General features: G+C 35.4%; 1 protein-coding gene across 5 annotated transcripts in view; it reads right to left on the bottom strand.

The window, feature by feature from the left end:
• The window catches only part of KIF5C (kinesin family member 5C), a 287,301-nt gene that overhangs the window by 108,190 nt on the left and 156,496 nt on the right, over positions 1–22,615 (bottom strand). For 4 of the 5 annotated variants that reach the window (XM_056793825.1, XM_056793826.1, XM_001365109.4 and 1 more), the window contains 3 exons: positions 18,632–18,722; positions 6,631–6,704; positions 893–997 (listed from right to left, as the gene is read on the bottom strand). In XM_056793825.1, coding sequence (XP_056649803.1) covers positions 893–997; positions 6,631–6,704; positions 18,632–18,722 — 270 coding nt within the window. The remainder of the gene's footprint in view (positions 1–892; positions 998–6,630; positions 6,705–18,631; positions 18,723–22,615) is intronic. The other variant, XM_056793827.1, reaches the window with a different exon arrangement.

Raw genomic sequence — 22,615 nt, 5'->3', positions numbered from 1 at the left:
TTTGCCACAGCAAAAAAAAAAATTTTAATCCTAAATCTAAAACTTTAGTTCTTGGGGTTTAAAATAAATTCTTCTCTTCACCTCATGACTGTTTTTATCTTAATAAGATTCTTAAGGGCAGTAAGTGGTTCAACATATCACTCCAGGGTTAAAAGAAAGGATTGTGTCAAATGTTTTGAAGAATTTAAGTAAAACTGCTATAGAGATAAACCAAGTCCCTAAGTCTCAATCCTTCCAAAAACAGTTACAGGCTTCTACTTCCTATTGCCATCGGGAGCCACAGAAAAACATAAATCAAATACCTATCAAAGAGAAGTAGAGGGAAAATATACTTTTCTTCCAGAGATAAACCACAATTAAGCAATCAACTGTGTTTTTGGAAAGCATAGAAAAGAGGGCAGGATAAAAACAAGTCTGATTCTAAGAAGAGACCTGGAAACTTTCCTTCAATTGGATTTCATATTTACATACTTAAGATAAAAAAAAGTGGCAGTCTTAACTCAAATACAAATTCCAGATTCACATTTATACAGAGTGAGAAGTCAAATTAAGGTAACTATCCAGATGATTAGTGAAAACATACAGAGAAGGCCACAATGGTGATTTTGCTTTCAATGAGTAGTTCCAGCTAAATTGCACCTTTTGATCCTAAATATGGAGATGACTTTTTCTTGCTCCACTTATCACAAGAAGACGTAACCAGAATTTGCTCCAATAAGAATTTTTAATGGTTTTGATCTAGTTATTTGACATGATGTATAGTCATGTTCTTGAACTGAAAATTTAAAAGGCAATCTCATGATCTTTAATCAATAAGTCTCAGAACTGGTCAAAACCCTGGCACAGCTTTTCTTCTCAGAACCCAATCAATGGCCTTTCCATCTGCTCTTACCTTAATGTGAAACTCCAGGTTTTCATCCATAGAGTAAATGTGATCAAAGATATCATGTGCAATTCTTGGGATGATTCCCATGAGTTGATGGTCATGCAGTTTCCCCTGAAGACATGAAAGCAAAATGGAACAGATAAGTTTAGAAAGCCCTAGAATGATGCATATGAGAGACAGACAGACAGAGTATGCATGGGTTTCCTCAAACATTTCATCCACTTAAGAGAGGACAGGTTATATAGTTTGATATGTTTAATATCAGATATGCACAATGCACAAAAAATGGCATTGAATAACACAGTGCATTATTAGTATTTCCCACAAAGAATGGACATATTTCATCAATTACTGAAATGTAAGAATAAGATGCATTAGGAGTTTAAGTTCTAGTATTTTTTATTTAAATAAAAAGGCTTCATTACTTTAAAGATATATCTCCTATATACAAGTATATGAGGGTGGGAAAGTAAGGAGAAGAAATATTTTAAGGGTTTCAGAAGTTAACATGATTTGTGTAAGTCTGGAATTAATGTCTTATTCTAAATGTGCACAAATCATTTTAATTGCTTCAGAACCAATAATCACTGACATGTTTATATATGCCAACAATCTGAATTGTCTGAAATAGATTATAGTTTCAAAGACAAATCCTTTAAAAAGCCACTTGACATTGGCTACATCTCACCTTCCACAGAGTGAACATCTCTTCTTAGAGAGAAAACATGACTTTAATCTCTGACTGCTCTTCTTCCTCCTTCCTCTGTGGAGACCAAGGGTCTAACTAGGAGCCACTGCTCACAAGTGTCTTTTAGCAAAAGGGAAAAGCATGTGGTCTACCAAAAAAAAAACGGTCAGAACCCAGGCATATCTCCACACATGTGTCATTGGATGGACTATAACTCTAACAACATGAGGAAATTGTTATACCCTACATGGGTACTGAACAATCCTTGAAATTCCTAGCTCCCCACTCCTTTAGTAAGCAGAGGACTATTTTTGCCAGCTTACTCTAATGCCTGTAACTCTCTCCTTCCTCATCTCCCTTTCCTGGCTTCCCTGGATCCCTTTCAAGGCTCCGATAAAGATTCACCTTGAGCAATAAGCTTTCCCCAGTCCTCTTTAATCTTAGAGATTTTCCTCTGACATGATTTACAAATTATCTTGCATATATCTTGTCTGGGCATAGTTGTTTGCATGTTGTCTTCCCCATTAGACTAGGAGCTCCTTGAGGGTGGGAGATAGTTTTTATTTGTTTGCTTTTCTTTGTAGCTGCAGAACTTAGCAGTACCTGGCACATAGTATAAGCTTAATAAATGCTTGGTAATGACTTCCTAGAGGTCTATTTTGTCTCTGGTTGGCATCTCCTTGCCCTATAGTAATTCACTGTAGGCAGTCAGAGTTCTTTTTGTAAAGTTCAAGGCTCAGAGAATAGCCACCACACCAATACCTGTATTAATTCAATAACTAATTCCCTTCTCAAACTCCTTTGTATTTAACTATTTTGAATATATTATCTTTATACTTATTCTGAATATAGTTTTAATTTTTAATATATTTTTATTCCAAATTACATATAGAAAATTTTTTAACTTTGTTTTCTGAGATTTTGTGATCAAAATTCTCCTCCTCTCCCTTTTCTTCTACAAGGAAGTAATCTAATATAGGTTGTACATGTGCTATCATACAATACATATTTCCACATTTATCATGTTGTAAAAGATATATATATATGAATGTATATATATATATATTTGTCTCTCTCATTAGAATGTAAGCTCCTTTCCAGTAGAGACTGCTTAATTCATTGCATTTGTATCCTCAATACCAAGTACAGTACCTGGCACATAGTGGGCACTTAAAAAATGCTTGCTTGCAGTTTGATCAAATGATCAGTGCTATTAGCCCCTCTCCTTAACAAGCATTTGCTGGCTTGAGTTGATTTGGATAACAATTTAAAGCTCAGAAAATGCAAAAGTACTTTTGGGGACAATGAGAAAAAGACTGATCCTGACCTATAAAATAATTAACCAAGTGATTTAAAAAAACCAAAAAACAGTGCATAACATCTTAGAATCCGATTTCTCCCTAAAGTGAAAGTCAGTTGATCATGTATGTTTTCCTTAAACTTTTCCCACATTTACCTAAAGTGACATGGGATTCTAAGAGTATATAAATAAAAATAAACCCAAATCCTATTCTCATTACCACAGTAAAATTTCCTTTGTTCTATCTTGAATCTCATTCCACAATCTCCCAAACCAATACAGAATATCCCAAACCATCAGAGATACATCTAGTCAACTCACCCAAGAATCAATGTACCTTATTAAAACATTTGACAATTTTAATTTCTTGATCTAATAGTATGGCAAGCTGAAAAGGACCAGCAAAGGGGTATATATTTGGATATTTGGATAATTCTCTGGGAAGGATTAGTTATGTCCCTACAATTGCATGTTGAAGGCAAAGGACACCATAGCAATATCTCTATCAATCTCAATCAGAAAATGCAGAGAATTCCTTGAAAAAGCAAGATCTAGATGGGAGTGAGGGGAAACATCTTAACCAGAGCTATACCCTGAAAAAGAATGGCACCTCTTATTTCCCCATAAGCAGAAGCACCCCTGAACCATTTGTCCAGTAGTACCAGTTAAAGACTTGAATCTTCATGTACTGCTTGTGTCCTGCTAGGCACAATACTAACATTATATGGGTTTTGTGCCTTTACTGAAAATCTTCCCTAAATGCTTTACCTTAAGGAGCTAATCTTTCTCATTTTAGGGAGGCTTAAACATTTCCCCCTTCAATGGAAGTAACAGAATTATTATGAGAGGTTAAGTCCAAAGAGGGTAGGAATTAAAACTGAATATTGCCTTGATTTGCATGTGACAGTTCTGACTATTTTTAGGGAATTAACATCCCTTCATAAAGTCTTTTTTTTAAATATGCATTTCTAATACTGAATAGAAGTGACTTTTAAAAAATCCTACTCATAAAATGGTATAAACCCCGCAGATATTTTGATTTAATTACACTCCAAGTTAGTGGATTACTCCACTATTCTGCCATCTGTGTGGGCTGAGCCTGTGGCTTCCCAGGAGGCAGGGAATACTTAATTAGAGAACACCACCAGTGATTAACCCCTCAGAAAGGGGGTAGGTATTAGACCTTACCCGGGAAGGGAGTTGAAGAGGAACAGTAGTACATGATTACATGAAACCCCTTCGAGCTATAGAATAAGCAGTCTATTTTTCTCAAGCCATACTTGAAATAAATGTTGTTTTAATTCAAACCTTCAGCCAACAGGGGCAGTCATGTGATGGAATGAGCAACCTAAAGTCAAGATTTTAAAATTCAGAAGTAGAATAGAATCCAATTCCCATTCATTCTTGACAGGGAGATGATACAGCCCTAGGCACTCTTTATTTTATATACTATGGATTAGAAAAGGATTCTACCCTAAAGAATTTAAGATCTTTTAATTCTATTGACTCTCTGGATCACAGGCAGAATCTGAATTTAGGCCAGAGCAGCAGTCAGTTATTCCATCTTTTTTTTTTACAAATATGTAAAGAAAAGAATACTAAATTTAGACAATAGAAGATGTAGGTTTAAATAAACCCCACCGTTTGGCAGCTAACCTTCTTCAGGTAACAATTTCTCTGAGCCTCAGGTTTCTCATCTGTAAAATGGAGTATAATAAGACTTGTACCCTTACATGAAAAGACAATACAACCTAACTACTATCCACTAGAATAATACTTATATTATCTACTTCATAGAGCTTCTATAAAGATGAAATGATAAAATGTGTGTAAAGCATCATGATCTCAATGAAGTGGGGACAGTCCCTCTACCAATAAAGATGGTTTCTTTCATGACTTACTATGGACAAATAATTCATCATGTGAGGGTCAACCTTGCAGTGATATGACTTCCCAAACTCAGGGGGATTGCTCCTTTAGTAGTAAGCACAAAAATCTATCCTCTATTTCTTGGATGAGGTAGGTACTCCTTAGAGTTCCTCCTTTCAACTCGAATCATCTATGTATCCATGGATTCTATGATGAAGTCTTTCCAGAGGTAGACCCATCAGAGCTCATACTCTACTGACATAGTTTTTAAGAAGCCAGAATTACCTCCATGCCACAAGGAAGTATTAGGATGGGACTTTAGTGGAAGGGGATACACTAAATTGTTACTGTTGTTCATTCATTTCAATTCATGTCCAACTCTTCATGAACCCAGTTGGGGTTTTCCTGACCAAGACACTGGAGTGGCTTGCCATTTCCTTTTCCAGCTCATTTTATAGACAAGGAGAATGAGGCAAACAAGGTTAAGTGACTTGCCAATGGTCACACAGACAATAAATGTCTGAGGCCAGATTTGAACTCAGAAAGATGAATCTTTCTAACTTTGCCTGGCATTCTATCCACTGTACCATCATCTAGCTGTTCCTCACACTATCTAAATGCTATTATAATTTTTTCTAAAACAAGTTTCTGCCTTGGGTAGGGGTTCTCTGAATTAGTTAGTTGCAATTTAAATATACTAATAGATTATTCCACAATTAAAAAATAGAAAAGCTAAAAGTACTCTATTGAGTAATAATAATCATGATGATCATGATGATGATAGCTAACACTTAGACTTAAAGGTCTGTAAAATGCTTTACATGTGGCAGCTAGGTGGCTCAGTAGATAGAGAATCAGGCCTAGAGATGGGAGGTCCTGGGTACAAATATGGCCTCAGACATTTCTTAGCTGTGTGATCCTCATCAAGTTACTTAGACCCAATTATATTGCCCTTATTGCTCTTCTGCCTTGGAACCAATGTTCAGTATTGATTCTAAGATGGAAGGTAAGGGTTTTTTTTAATGCTTTACATATATCATTCCATTTGCTCCTCATAATTCATAGGAGAGCAAGGTATCTTCTTATACTCAAACTCATAGTGAAACTATGGGCTAAACATTTAAGGACTGAAATCTCTTGCTCACAAGCTAACATACCTATATAGTAGCCTGATCCAGATCTGAAACATTTTCAGGAGATGACTATAAATGAGAAAACCTAGGCATGAAAGATGGATCTAACACCACTCCTTGTTTGATGAATTCCCTCAGACTTTGTTAGTATTGGAGTTTAAAAACAGAGAACTGAAATTTATCCAAGGAGGCATTCTTTCCAAATTGCAACTCAAGAAACTAGTAAGAAATGTTTGAAATTTAGGATTCAAATGAAGAAATAGCATCTAAACATTGACCTCCAAAAGAGAGTCATCCAACAAGTCAGTTACAAAATTGAAAACATTACTAGGGCTCTTCCTGCTCTATCTTGCTGCTTCTCCATTGCTATTGTGTAACACGTGATATTTTTTAAGCTTTTTTTAAAAAACTCATTATAAAGATGAAAAAAACTGAGGGTTGGAGAAAGTAGAAGACTTATCAAAAGTTAGACATTAAGTGGCTAAATTGGCTTAAACCCATATTTTCCAACACCCCAACCTAATATTATTCATTCCTATACACCACAGTAGAAAGAAGAAAAAAAAAAGATTTGGTAGCTGACTGCAACTATATCCTAAATTCAGTTATTGCCTTTGATCCAGAAAGACAAAGCCTGAGTTTATTTCAAACCCAGAGAAGAAATCTGCACTTCATGATTGAATGCAATTTCATTTCTTTATCTAAAGAAGTGAAATGCTCTTCCCCCTCACCCTACAACATCAATACATCTTACCTCCATAGTATGGGTTTTTCCTGAAGAGGTCTGTCCATAGGCAAAAATAGTCCCATTGTAACCTTCCAGTACATCTGCAGGAAAGAAAAATAAATGTCCATTCCAGTTATTTCTATACTTGCTGTAGCTTTTTAAATTTTATGTCATATTTAACATATACTACTACATCCTTGAACCTTTCAAGACAATAGAATATTTAAGAACCAAGTCAGAAATATTAGGATCTGCCTTTTCCTTCTATACTGAAGACCAGATGAGAGAGGAAAAGGGTTCAGGTTAGAGCAAGATGATCCTAAAAATGAGTTCATGAGAACAACCTAGAAATATTTTCTCCATAGAGCTCTAAGATCAAGACACTTGGAAGCTGAGATATGCACTCCATAAGATCTTTTGAGGCACCTTCAAAAAATGAATGTGCATGTTTGTGTGTGTGTGTGTGTGTGTGTGTGAGTTATGATATATTTATTATACATTATAAAATATGTATACTAATATAATAAAGTGCTATATCTATATATATATATACATATAAATTCTTATGAGATCAGCCAAAATAAAGTCATAAGTAACTTGAATTTATGGAGAACCAGAAAGAATAGGATTTCTTTCCTGGAGATCCAATTTAGATCCTTTTGGAATATTGGCTCCCAGTCAGATCCTTAGGGAAGTCTCCTGTGAAGTCTATTCAACAGTTTCCAAAGAATGGAATTCTTTCTGGGGAGAGGTAACAAGAGGTTTCAGTCTGTAAAACAAGGAACATGGAAATCGCTGGCTGAGAAACCAAAAAGAGCTCCAACTTACATCTGAAAACCTCCAGTTTCCTCCGTGACAGTACTAGCAAGCTAGCCAGTTACATTAGCATCAGGAATTTTTTTAAAATTATACAATGAGAGCACTCACGGTGCAAACACATATTGCAGGCCCTCTTCCATTTCACACAGGGAAAAGGAGACACATGGAGGGGGAGGTTTCACTGAAAGAGCTGAATTTATCTGCAGGAAATGTTTCAAAGCAGCAGAGGTGATTAAAATGTATTAGTACTCATTTTCCTCAGTTATTTTCAAATATATACAAATATCTCAGAAAGTAAGAAGAAACATAATTAGTCTCTCTAACACCAGCTAATCTCACCTACAGGGAAGAAGTCTTAATTTGCCAAAGGTAGGGGCAGAGACAGAGAATTGTGCACTCCATGGTGAAAGAAATCAATCAGGCCAGGCAATCAGCTCAATCCATTTAGTTTGACCAAATAGCTTTTAAGGCTTGGAGAGCTTGATATTATTTCATGATGCTGATTCTCATTTCCTTTTTTAAAAGTGTCATTTTACTGATCCAAGGTTGACAGGGTTTGAGCTGAGACAGGAAAGAAAACAAAGAGTTTTCTATTGGAAAAGGCAGAGGGAGAGAGGAGAGGAGGATAATGGGGGGAATTGTATATAGAATAGAGAGGGGAGGGAGGAATAGAGAGAAAGGAGGAGAGGAGAAAAAAAGTGCTTGCTAGGTATGGGTAATATATCTAATTTTGTGATTTAGAGACAAGGAAAACGGTAAAACCTAACCACCCTTAAGAGTTCACACCAGGCTATAACATTTTCACACTTATCAATCCTTCATAGAGTTCATCAGATGATTTTGAGCATCAAGAACCTATAAAAACACAGTAAAGGGACCATAATCCCAATCTTCAATTTTCCTTACAATTTTAACTTCCTTATGACCAAATTTCTTTCAGATTCCTTAATTCAATTAATCAATCAACAAGCCTACTACATATTCTAGGCACTAAACTATTGAGTTTATGTTAATTGTTTGACTACTTTAAAATGACTCTATAGATGTACTTATAAAAATATTCTAGAAACGTGTAAGTAAAACATAGAATTTGGAGGGTTTAGAGGCCATCTTGCCCAGCCTTTTCCATTTTATTTGTAAGAATGAGGGTCAATGAATCCTCTCATTTCTTAATTCAGGTAAGAGTATATAAATACTGATCAACCAAAGGTGTGAACCAAACTAGGATATCTCCATTGAATCAATCAAAGACATTTCAAATGGAAGCAATAGGAAGTCTGTTTGATTTGACTGAGGGACTTTCCCATGCCTGTGGTTTATGTATAAAATCATCAAGGAGAATTCAAGTGCCTGTAAGTTTTTTGGTGGAAGCCTTCTAGCCAGATCCCTAAGAAGGGTGATGAGGTGGAAAGAATCTTGCCCTTTTTTCGACTCTCCTTTCCCCTCACTAGAGGATGACCTTTTAAATTTCTGAGGGTTGGAGGATTTGGGGACTTCCCAGTAGACATCTTAGATTACCAGAATCTCTGGAAGAGTTGATTCAGTGTCTGTATTGTGAACCAAGAACAAATTAAACTTATTGAGGAATAGCAACTTTAAGATTCTACAAGGAAACCAAGAGAAAAACTAGAACTAAGGGGAGCTTCCTGAATACTTGATGGAGGGAAGAAAAGGATTTCTGGCAATCAAGATTTTTGAGTTATCACATGACCACATATGCATTCATGCCCACATTTCTATGGACTATGAAGGTATTGGGGGAAAAGTATGGCAAAGCTTTCTGGGGGGATGCTTTGTAGCAATTATTCTTACTATACTTTAGTAAACAGTTTTCTAAAAGCTAAATCTGTCTAAATAATTAATAACAATGGGTATCAATGGGGGAAACACACCAGTGGGGACTTGTGAGATATAATACTAGAAAACCACCACTACCTCCCACTCTTTCAGGATCCTTTGGAACTTAGGGGGAAAGTAATATAATAAGTTGAGCTCTGGACATCTGACCAATCAGTCCCCATGTGTATGGGAAAAGTAAGCCTAGAGTATGCACAAGAGATAGATCAAATCAATGTCCTCCTAACTTTAAATCAAGGGCTTTTTCCATGCTGTACTTTAAGTCCCATTTTGTTGTTTCAGGAAACAAACACTGATTTTAGAGATGGGCATAAATAACATTGATACAGAAAGCACAATAATATTTTAGTATTAACAGTGCCAGCTTGATTGATGAATTAATTTCTGAATGTGGCATTTTCTACAAAATTAAACATTTCCATCAACATTGGGATCTCTTCATCTTGAACTACTCTTACATAAAGGGTAGGAAAAAACAGACAAACAAACAAAGAACACATCTTCAGTGGGTCCATTAGCTCAGCTGACTAGACTATGATGGGAAGAGGAGTCAGTATGTTCCTTCCACTACCACTTCCAGACCTATACTCTACCACTATCACTCATCACACCTCTGCCCCTGTGAAGTTCACCCATCCAGATTCTATGGCTATCATTCATTCATTCAATCAACCAGCATTTGTTTGTGTTCACTGACTTCTTGGTCACCCACATTCTTTCCTTCCTCAATGACTTCAGGACCTGGAGCATAGCCTTCCTAATCTAGCCCATTCCTCAGATTTGGAAATAAGGATTTAAATATTCACACTGACAATACTTTGAACAATCCAGTCTCCAAGTTCAATTCTTAAATCTTATGATCTCCATCCCTACTTTACCTCTGACTGCCAAATATGGAAGCATCCAAATCTTAGACTATTATCAGAAAATGTCCTGTATCTTTGATCCTGACCTCTCAAGGTTTCTTTTTTCTGATCGTAATTTAGTCTCTTCCTAGGGAGACTTCTACAGCAAAAGAACTTTAGCTTTGGAACTTTTTAGTAACAACTCTAAGACAGAAGATCAAGGACTAGGTAAATAGGAGTTAAGTGACTTGCCCAGGGTCACACAGCTAGGAAATGTCCAAGATAAAATTCGAACCAAGGTCTTACCAAAACTAGGTAGCTCCTGGCACTCTAATCTCTGGATAACCTAGCTGTCCCTCTAGGTTTAGAATTAAGGGACCTGCATTCAAGTGGCACTCACATCCTCCCTGTGAGGTTGGGCAAATCTCTGTTCCCAAGTTTCCTCAGCCATATAAAGCAGAACTATATAATCTCTAAGTTTCACTTATAATTATAAATCTACGATCCCACTGGTCAACTCTGCCTTGATTCTGATGGTAAGTTTTGTAATCCTATGTGTTTTACTTTGTGCATTTAACAATGTTATTTAGAAAAGAGATCCATAAACTTTCCTAGGCTGCCAAAGCATTCCATGACATAGAAAAGAACCTCTGCTAGAGAAAATTACAAAATTTGGCTCACTGGGTTCCCTGAGTTCATTCATAAAAGAGCAACTACCTTCAAACTTGTATGGAGAATTTTTTTTATTCATCTCCTATTGACTCCCTACCATATACTCCAACAGTTTCTTCTAAATCTTCTTTTCTCTCATAACAAAGGAGCTTATTTCCTACTTTATTGAAAATAAAGGCATTAATTTTTTGTGAGCTTCTTCATCTCCCCTCCTCTACACTTAAAATATTCTACTCATTTTCATTCATTTCCTCCTTTACTCTAGACTCAGAGATTGAAGTGACCTTCCTTGCCAAAGTTATTGCTTACATTTATATTCTCAATCCCACTCTCTCCTTATTAACTTTTGAATTTTGCCCTATCCACATCAATTCCTCTATTTTCCTTCCCCTTCTCTATCTTATTTTTAATAAATTCTTCTTTACTTGCTCTTTCCCCTATATATTAAAATGTACTTGAGTGGGACAACCAGGTAGCACAGTGAATAGAGTGCCAGACCTAGAGTTGGAAGGACCTGGGTTCAAATTTGGCCTTAGATACTTGCTAACTGTGAGATCCTGAGCAAGTTACTTAACTCTGTTTGCCTAGCCCTTGTCCTTCTCTCTTTAGAGTGACTAACACAGAAAGTAAGAGTTTTAAAAATACTCATATTTCAAAACAAAACACAACAAAAACAAGACCCTTGACAATTTGTACTATTGTCCTATGTCTCTCCTCCTTCTTCTAGAAGGCACACTGCATTCATTGTCATCATTTCCCTACCACCCATTCCTCAGTTCCTGCAATGTGGCTTTCACCCTATCAGTATTACCTGACACTGTTCTCTCCTCATACTGTCACTTCAATTTTGTCAAATCTTATGGCCCTTTTTCTCACTCAGCATCTTCCTTGACCTTTGTGCAATTTTACACTATTGGCCACACCATTCCTCTAGATACTCTCAGATTCACCAAATGAAGCCAAAGACAAAGAAAAATCAGGCCTACATATATAACACAATATTCAAATCATCACCCTTTGCAATAACAAAGACAAACCAACCCTAAAAATGTGGGCATTTAATGATTTAAGCAAACTGTGTTATATGAATTTAATGGAGTGATACCACAGAATAAGAAATGATAGATATAAGGAATTTTGCAAAACATTAGAAGAATTGCATGAATTAATGCTATGTAAAGAAAGAAGAACCAATAAAACAATATTCAAAATGACTACATCAATGTAAATGAAAATAACACTAAATGGCAGCTGAATTCAAATCACTATAACCAATCTCAGTCTGGGGAAGAGATAATGAAGCATATTTTCTTTCTAAATACTGACTTGAGAGAGTAGAGGGCTGGAATGTTAAAAAATAAGAGTAGTTCATTTCATCAGCTGATTTTGCATAATAGTTTTTGTTACACAGGAAGGCTCACAGGAAGAATGGTATATAGTGGGAACTGATTATGAATACATATAAAAACATAGACAGAAATATGGGATAGAGACTGGAGCTATGGTTTCATTGGTATAGGAAATTGCCTATACATTCCTACCAATGCATTTCAATAACTTCTCTGAATCTTCAAATCTTGGAGGTCATCTAGGGCACTAAGAGGTTAAGTGGCTTGCCAGTACATACAGAAGTGAGACCTGAACTTGGGTCTTCCTGGCTCCAAGACCAACTCTATATCAACCTAACTACACTGACTCTGTTTAAAACCTAACAGAGGTGAATAATTGATTAAAAGCTACAAATCTAAATCAGATCTAAATTTAAATCTACAAATAACAACATTTAAGCTGAATAAACTAAATATTTAAATTTAAGAAAAAGAAATATATACATTTATTTATAAAAAGTTTCCCAAATGTCTTTGTGCAGTTTTAAGCTTAAATAGCTTTAACATTGCAGATGAATATAAAGATATTCATTAACAACCCACTGGTTTTTAAAAGGAAGGGCAATCTATAGCTCCCAGGAGAAGAGTAGGAAAATAAAATTAAGTATTCTTTGCTTTGAATGTAAGACAAGGGAGACAAAGACCTTGGTTCCTGTGTTCTTGTTCTATGCCTTCCCTCTTATGAAGAAAATGTTACAGTGTTTGAAAACCTGGAAAGAAGACAATCATGCCCACCCAGCATTGTCCTTGGGACCATCTGCCTCCTCTCTCATCAGCTTCCACAGTGAAACAATCACTATGGTTAATGACATGAAGATCTAGGATGTCCTTGGCAGCCAAGGGACTGTCAGGACTAGAGTCCTTAATGGTATACAAAACAAATTCATTCAGATCACCCCAGAGCTGGATAGAGAACAAAAAATAAAGGCTCTGCCAAAACAATCAAATAAATGAAAAAGTATGGGGATTTCATTTTTTTAAAAAGTCTAACTAAAACGATAACAATTTGCTCAAAGCAGTAGCCCTATTAAGAAAAAAGAGACTTTTTTCTACAAGGTGAAAATAAGTATGCTGTTTGGAATCCCCGATCCTCTGACTAGGAATATATTACTTTTTTTTTTTTTACAAAGTAATATAATCATGAAATTCTAGAACAACATTTTTCTTTCTTTTCTCCACTTTTACTCTGAGCTCCCTACCTCCAGAGCTTTTGTTCTCCAGTGCTTACTCAAATGTCTATTTGGACAAAGGAACAACACCCCACAAAGAAAATATGTCAAGTATGTAATTGTGAAACACTGAAAACTTAAGTTACCATTAACATATTAGTCCAACTGCAGAACTGATCAAAATTCATTTAACTTTTAGGCCTAGAGTTCTAGAACTAGATGGCACCAAGAATAAGCAGCCTACCAGTTACCCATCACTTAGGCAATTATCTAATATCATGGCAATAACACCTTTTACATACTCAGAGAAAAATTCTGGTCTCCATTCTAAGATGCTTAATTTTAAAAGTTGGTTCTATTCCATCCAACCACTCTCCCATTTTTGGAGTATTTACCTAACTAATGTACAGCATGAGCAAAAATCTGTTGTCATACAAAGAATGACAGATTTGGAATCAGAAGATCTGAGTACAGAAAGATAGATCCCAGCTCAGATACTTAATCTCTGTGTGACCTTGGATAAGTCTCTAGGGCACAGTTTACCAATATGTAAAATGAGGGGTGGAGAGCAATCTGGAATTATGTCCAAAGAATTAGAAAATTGTGCATACTCTGTGATCCTGTAGTACCACTTTTGAGTCTATTTCCTTAGGTGATCAGGGAAAAAGAGAAACAACTTATATGCTCCAAAATATTTTTGGCACTGTTCTTTGTGGTAGCAAAGAACTAGAGCTGAAGAGATGCCCATCAATTGGGGAATGGCTGAATAACTTGTGTTATATGATTGTGATGGAGTATTACTATTATTTAAGAAATGATGAACATATTAGTGTTAGAAAAAATATGGAAAGACTTGCATGAAATAATACAGAGTGAAATGATTAGAACAAAGAGTAATACAAATACTGTTCAAAGAGTTAATGTGAATGACTGAACTATTCTGAGTAACTAACATTTAAATCAACCATAAAGGACTTAAGAAGGAAAATTCTATGTACCTCCAAAGAAGGAATTGAAATATGAAAAAAAGTACTGAGTGGTTCCAAATGTATAATATCTATATTAAATGTTGGTCTTCCCTAATGTGATGTTAGGAAAGAGGGAGGAAGACAACTCAGAACTGAAAAATGTAACCCCCAAAATTAAATAGATAAAATGAGGGGGACATGATTTGATCATTATTTCCTTCCAAAGATAAATTCTATGAAATATAAGTACTATACTTCTACCTTTTTCTCAAAAACAAAAAGATATTAAAACCCTCATTAATTATACAAGTTACCAAAAATGTCAGATAAGTTGTTAAAATAGAGGATCAAGACATCTTAGGAAAAAATCCTGTGACTTGAGATGAATTTCTAGAGCTTTTCCCATCTCAGATTGTGGCCATTAAATATCACAGAGAATGCTCCCTAGCTATTTCTATAAGGAGATAAAACAAGCTGGATATGCAGGAGTGGGGGGGAATCATTACTAGAAGATTTGGGGGAAAAGAACATGTAAATAAGAAACTATCACCTATGGTCCTTTGGGTACTTTGTCTATAACCCATGTTTATTCCATATTTAATGGTTAGGAAAGACAAATGCCTAAGTGATCAACCTATGTTGGTTTTTATATTTACAATATTTCAATAACACCATTTTGTAACCATGGTGTTTAATTCCCTGAAGGAGGGAGGGAGAGGTGGGAGAGGGAACAGAAGGAGGGAAAAAGAGAAAGGGGGGGAGAGAAGAGAAGAGAAATTTCCTTGGATTTAAAGCTGTATTCCTTATGCTTAAATATATAGTCACATCCTCTCACTGCCTTAATGGGAAAAATAAAAAGAATATAAGAATCTTTCATAAAGATGCATCACTGGGTAGGAAATTTCCCTCTGGTAGCAAGGTAAAGCAGCATTTGGTGCTAGTAAAGAGGCAAACTAATGGATAATATTTTTATGCCTTAAAAGATTACCCTTAGTACTTCTTTCTCTTGACAAAGGAAAATATTTTATTATTTCAAGGTTATTAGGCCTGTGGTTATGACGAGGATCACATCCAATGGTATCTGAAGGGATCAAGCAAACAAAGGGGTCCTAAATATCTTCAATGAATGGAAGGTATGTAATTTTTTATTATTGTTTTTGCTTTTTTTTGTAAATGTAATTTGGAGGGCTTTCCAATGGAGACCATCCAACCCAATTCAAAATGTCAGCTCCTAAAGGACAAAGGAAATGTTTAAATTACTGTAATAGCTACCACAGAAGTTAAAAAAAAAAAAGTTAATGGATCCTGCCTGAGATAAATCCAGCTGTACGACCTTGGGCAAATCACCTAAGCTCTCTGAGCTTCACTTCCCTCATAGACTAAGTGGAGATAATTATGCATTTAAAATGAGGATTAATTATAGCACCTACCTTACAATGTTTTTGTGAACATAAGATGAAGTAATATATGTAAAGTGCTTTGCAAACCTTAAACCTATATAAATGTAATGATGATGACCGAGGAAGAATAAAAAGGAAACATGAAAAAAAGAAAACCCTATTTCATCTATGATCACTCACTTTTAATAAAACAAGAAATGATATTAACAAGTGAAACAAGGACGATTGAAGAACAAAGAGGTGTGCATGTGCGCATGTGTGTCCATTAAGAGTAGAAAGGATCACTACTAGAGAGGAAAACAAATACTTTTTCTGTGTCCACAAGGCTCTAACAAAATAAACAAGCATAAAACTTCTCTGGTAGACTCCATAGGCTGTCCAGCTGAGCAACCTTGGAATTTTCTCTTCTATTGCTTTTCTTCTGAAGCCTATGGACCCTTTTTCAAAATATTTTATGTGTTTTATATAATACGCACTTATATATAATATAGTTATAGTAATGTCACAAAAGTACTTATCAAATCTATTTCAATATATACAATTATAATTATATATAAAAATAGTATATTTGAACATTATTCATAGAATTACTATGAAAGTTTTATTAACAGGGGTGCTAAATTCTAGCTAGAGATTAATTAAAATAAAAGATATAATTTTTCCCATCCACCTTCTTGGATCCCCTGAAATCTACCCAAATATCTCAGTTTAAGAACACCTAAAATAGAGACAAGGAGACCAAAGAAAATGCATGACACAGATTCATGCTACTTTATTCAGAGTAAACCTAGATTCACTCATCATTTTCTCTGTAATTTTCCACAATAATCACACCACTCAGACCATCACAATAATGGCTAGCAGAGCAAAAACCACTTAGCTATTACAATATGAATTAGAAAGAATCATGGCCCATTACAGGATTAAATCTAGTTATCTGCACAGCTACCAAAGAGCTGAAGCACCCTGTTCAGAAAAATACCTGCTGTTGATTTTCATGAATTTCAATGTACTTAAAGCTATAAATGTCTTGTTTTTTTTAAAGAACTGAATCTAGCATTGGGGAATCAGGGGTGGGAACCTACCAAAACTGTTCATAGAGGCACTGGCCCCCATGAATTTGAAGTAGCAATTTCCACCATGTTCTAATATATGTTAAAATGGAAGATCTGAACGGGGGAAAATGATAATGAAAAGCAAAAGGAACAGGAGATGGCCCCAAGGCTGCTCCTCTGTATAGCCTGTGGAGTCTGCCAAGAGAAGCTTTAGTCTTTTCCCTGATCTGGGATGACAGGTAGAATAATTTTTAAACGACTGCATCTCCCTGCTGATTATTCTGCCACAAACTCATCGTACTCAAGGGCAGGCCCAAAGAAAAGGACATATTTCCAAATTGTGAATGCAAGGCTGGGGGTCATTGACTTTGCCAGGCAAATGTGGAGATAGGGCTAAATGGGAAAGATGAGAGCACTAGGGAGACCATGCTGAGGAGTTCCAAGAGCCAATCAGTCAGCTAGCATTTACAAGTCCTCTATTATGTTCCAGGCATGGTGCTAAGTGCTAGGGATACAAAGACAGTCTACCCTTAAGAAACTCATAGGCTAATGGGGGATGCAACACATAAACAACAATGTACATACAAGATAAATACAGGAGCTATAGAGAGGATAAATTAGAAGTCAATTGAAAGGGGGAGGCACTAAAGTTAAGGAGGAGGAAAAAAGCTTCTTGAAATAAGATCTCTAGCTGGCTCTTAAAGGAATTCAGGGAAGCAAGGAGTCAGGGGATGAGGAAGAATGTTCCAGAATGGGAAAGTCAGTGGAAATGTTCTAAGTCCAGAAATGGAGTAACTAGCATGAGAACAGCCAGAAGACAGTCCAACAACCTCACAATCAGTAAGAAAATATAAGATAATTAACTTCTAGGAAAAAGCCCCAGCTATACCATTTCCATTATACTTAAAGAGTTCTGAATGACACTTTTAAAAATAAGACCCAGAGTCAAATAAAGTAATTGAAAATGTACTTTCAGGAATAATATTTGGTAACAAGAGCTACAAACTTTATTCTTTCTCTTAAAGAAGCCAGGAAAAACAATAGTTGGGATGGCATGTAGGGTATTTTTTCATGAGGACTTTAACCATAAGGAACCATGACTAGAATGTTCTTTTGCTCTCTTTTACCTTTTAGAATGTCTAGCTTCTTTCAAGATTTAGCTCAAATTCCACCTTCTGCAAGAAGCCTTTCCCAGTTGCCCCAGCTACTACTGTTTTCCCCTCTAAGGTTACCCACCACTTCTCCTCCATAAGTATCTTGCATATATCTTTATATTTTCCTCATTAAAATGTAAGCTCCTTGAAGGCAGGTACTGTTTCAGGTATGTCTTTGTCTCCCCAGTGCTTACCACAATGCCTGGCACATAGTACTTAAGTACTTATTAAAATATTTGTTCATTTATGAGTTGTAAGACAAAAAGAACACTGAATAGAGATTTAAGAGATGTTAATTCTGCCACTTACTGAGTTTATGATCATTTTACCTAGGAGGACCCCAAGTTTACTCACCTGTAAAAGGAGCTAGGTGAATCTTTGTTAAACTTTAAATGTTCTAGCTCTAAAATTCGAGGCTTATATGTAATAGTGTCACATATGCCCTTCTGTCACTCTATCAAGAGGTCACCAACAAAAGTAATAAATTCATTTTCAAATGAGTCACAGAGATATTAAGAAACTAGCCTGACATTAGCCACCATAAGTAACTGTCAGAGCCAGGGCTAAAATTCAGCATTTCTCAGTTAGCAAAGCCTTTGCTTAAAGTCAAGGCACATCCATTGCTGGTTGAATGTAGACTGAAAAGTAACTAAGTGCTCTCAACACTTCTGAACCTAAGAAAATAAAGAAGCCAGACTTACCTTTAACGATTTGCTTAGCACAAGCATTGTAAACCTGTTCTTGGCTTGTGTTGGGTGGTAATACTCTGTCAAAGACATAGGGTTTGCCTTGCTAAAATGAGAAAAGAAGGAGGGAGGAGAGAGAATAGGAGAAACACATATTAGAAGATAAGAAAATACAGAGAGTGAATCACAGAATCCAATTTTCTAATTTGTCTTCTAATCTACCATAGGAGCCAACTTAAAAGATCACGCATGAGTCACTTTTGTTCATATTTTAAATACACAAAATATTTCTTTTGAAAATTCATGAAGATTGGGATAGCTAGGTGGTTCAGTAGATAGAGAGTCAGGCCTGGAGAAGGGAAGCTCTGGGGTCAAATCTAACCCCAATTGCCTAGCCCTTAGTGCTCTTATGCCTTGGAACCAATGTTTAGCATTGATTCTAAGAGAGAAAGTAAAGGTTTAAAAGAAAAAAGAAACTACTTATTCCATAGTTCTGTCGAGAGTCAACCTAATTCAAGATCTACAAAAGGTTTATGTTTCTTGTGTTTTGTGCAACTGAAATTATTCATCTCAAGCACAGATTCTAGGCTACATTTGAGATTCCACGAGTATAAGGAACTCTTCCAGAAGAAACTTTCTCTAAGAATGCAAATTAAGGTGGCAGCTGGGTACCTCGGTGGATTGAGAGTCAGGCCTAGAGACTGGAGGTCCTAGGTTCAAATCTGACCTCAGACACTTCCTAGCTGTGTGACCCTGGGCAAGTCACTTGACCCCCATTGCCTAGCTCTTACCACTTTCCTGCCTTGGAGCCAATATACAGTATTGACTCCAAGACTTAAGGTAAGGGTTTTTAAAAAATGCAAATTAAAAACTGTTTTGCAATGTATAATCTTACAGAGTTGACTGAGCACAGATAGCTTAAGTGACTTGCCTATAGTGAAATAACTAGTATAAGTTAGAGTTGGGGCTTGAAACGAGGACTTCTTGACTCTGAAGTTGCTCTCTATCTACTATAAGACATTAATTGTCTCAGCTATAAATTTTACTTTAACCTCATTCCATATTCTTACTGGCTTCATTTATTTGTCAACTTAATAACAGTCAAATGAGGCAAGGGGTAAACAAATAGGACTTTGACTTTCCACTTAATGTTTTGGGAAAAAAACAGAAATGCAATTTATGGTTCATCTAAAACAAAATTTTGTTATAATCACCAAGATGAATCATCTTGACAATAACAAAATCCTGGTTTGAGGAACAGGGCAAGGCAAAAAAATGCTAACTTATTAAATATCATATATAGGAAGAAAAAAATGTCCCTGTCAGGATGCCCAATCTTTTTTCAGCATTTACTTTGTAAAAGAGTTGGGAGGGAAGAAAGGAAGTCTAAATATATTCCCTGAACTTCAATCAAATGGTAGGTACCATTTGTCAAGTGCCAAAGAAGTAATATAGCAATTTTCTATAACCTGTTATTAACTGCCAAACAGGAAACTGACTAAGAATTCATTACAACTGCATATTGAAAAAAAAAGACAGAAATTAGAAAATGAACAGTTACAGAATCTATCTTGTCAGTACTAAACATTAACAGAATAATAATGGAGTCAAAAAATAAAATGCTTTGGTTACATTTCCTTTCTTGTCTTGAATTGGTAAGTAGGAGGTTCATTTTAAATGACTATGAATGTCTTACTACTGACAGAACTCATTCAGGTATTTAATTCTGGTTTTGGAAGAACTGAGGGACAGTGTAATCTACTGGATAGAGAGCTAATCAGGAATACCTAGGTTCAGATTCCACCTTTGACTCATTCTGTGTCATTGAACACATTCTGCCTGTGACTCTGGGCAAGCCAATTAACATTTCAGTGTTCTAGGTAACTCTCTCTAAGACTGAGTTATAGAATGGGTTAAACTGTATTGATAGAGGGAGATTCCTGATTTAAATGTTTCTTTACTAATGGGATCAGAGATCAAGTCCCTATTTCTTTTGAAAAGCTACATCAGAATTGCTTGCTAGCTATGGGAAGGGGGGAGAAAGAAGAGAGGAAAACAATTTGGATCATATAAATTAGGTTATGTGGAAATTTGTTATTACATGTAATTTGTAATAAATAACTGTAATAAATTTTAAAAAGAAAAGCTACATAGGGAAATACTTACTTGGTCTGGATCTAGACAATAACCACAAATGACACTTCCTTTGGATAATATTATGGAAAGTTTTATTGACTAGATGCAATAGACTACAAAGGAGGATTCCATCTCATCTATAATATAATGGGTTTCCCCCTATCACAGATCCAGTCTCAAAGTTCACACTTTATATAAGTAATAAAGAGAAGGAAGTCAATGAAGGAAAGAAAAGTGTGTCAATCCTAGAAAATTGTGAGGTAGAAAGAAAGCAAAGTGTGACTGCTTCAGGAAGATAGTAGATCTCATGAAACTAAAAATAAGGGACAATGAATTTTCCCCAAGGCAGTTAAATTCCATAAAAGAACAGGAAGAAAGGTTTCTATTTGCCAAGCAAAAATGAACACTGTAGTCAGCATTCCTAAAATGTGCATCTGGATCAAATTTCTTTTATTGGTTAATGTTTATGTGAAGAAAAGCCAAATCATCTTTTTTGATCATCTCTTAGCAGCAAATGCATTCATTTTCAGCACCAGCACCCACATATACTTTGAGGACAGCTCCCCTGCAATGTGCTTGCTCATTAGGTGGCACAAACTAGCATCTTACAAGATTTTAAATTGGGTCAGTGGTTTCTTTTCTTAAGGATTCCTGAAGTGATCCTACCATCTAGCAAAGTAACATTTCACTGAGTAGGACTTCTCATTCTGACTTGGCACAGGAATAAAACAAATCTGCAACTAAATTGCTTAATCTCTAATAGATTAAGTTTTATTTTAATTGACTTGATCGAAATATCAAATGTCTGACAATGTTAACAAAAATAATTTTTGTCATTTAATAAAATGATAGGACCATAGGACATACAGCTGGAAAGTTCCATAGAAGTTGTCTATTACCAACCCTTTATTTTATCTTAATGTGTATCATGTTAAATGCAAAAATTAATATAGACTTAAGTATGCTCTACATCTGGAATTTTTTTGAAGTTGAAAAACATTTTTAATTTTTAAAAACTTCCAAATTTTTCTCAGATTTTGCATCTACAAGAAAACTATAGGGTGACAGCTGTTTTTATTTACCCAAGTTAATTAAAGTAAACTCCTGTGATGTCATTAGAAGGAAAGTTAATGGGGGGTGGGGGTGGGAAGAGTAGTATTTTTATCATATTAAAAATAATCCATTATCAAGATATATTTAAATGACATCTGATTTTTAAATGCATATGCATCTTTTTATCATATATAAAATATATTAAGATTGCTGATACTATTGTAGAAGAATGAATATCTAAAGATAAGATTGATTTTATTTTTGCTAGGGATCCCAAGTGTCTTTGTATTTTACATATAGAAAGTACTTAATAACTTTTATTAATTTGAAATGCTTGTTGAATGCTTATATTTAAAATGAGATCTTTCATCTTGGCAAGAGAAAGTTAGGATAATTAAAAAGCTTCAAGTTTTTTTCTTCCTGTTTATTCATAGAGGGAACACAAAGAAAGAGAAGCTTTCCTGCTTCATAAAATGTCCATATAACTCTTTGATCTGGAATGTTATTCATTAATTCAAGTAAAGAAAATGTTCTCAGTTTGAAGATGCGTTTGCTGTCAAAGCTGGATTAGCATGCCTCACTAGTCTCTGATCAATCCACATGCATTGTTACTAGTAAAAAATTTTAAAGTTTATGAATAAGCATGCATTTCTTGAATGAGTCATTTTAGGTCTTAAAGGATATTAAAACGGAAATTGTAGTGGATGATTAATGAATGACCATTATAACCAACTCTTCTATGCAGAAGATGAGAACTGACCATGGTCCTGAATATTGGCTATTGCTGAGAAAATGAATTTTAGTTTTCTG

Source organism: Monodelphis domestica, chromosome 4 (assembly GCF_027887165.1).
Source record: "Monodelphis domestica isolate mMonDom1 chromosome 4, mMonDom1.pri, whole genome shotgun sequence".
NCBI classification, from domain to species: Eukaryota; Metazoa; Chordata; class Mammalia; order Didelphimorphia; family Didelphidae; genus Monodelphis; species Monodelphis domestica.
The sequence above is the reverse complement of the archived record's forward strand: the minus strand, read 5'-3'. Positions and strand labels throughout refer to the sequence as shown.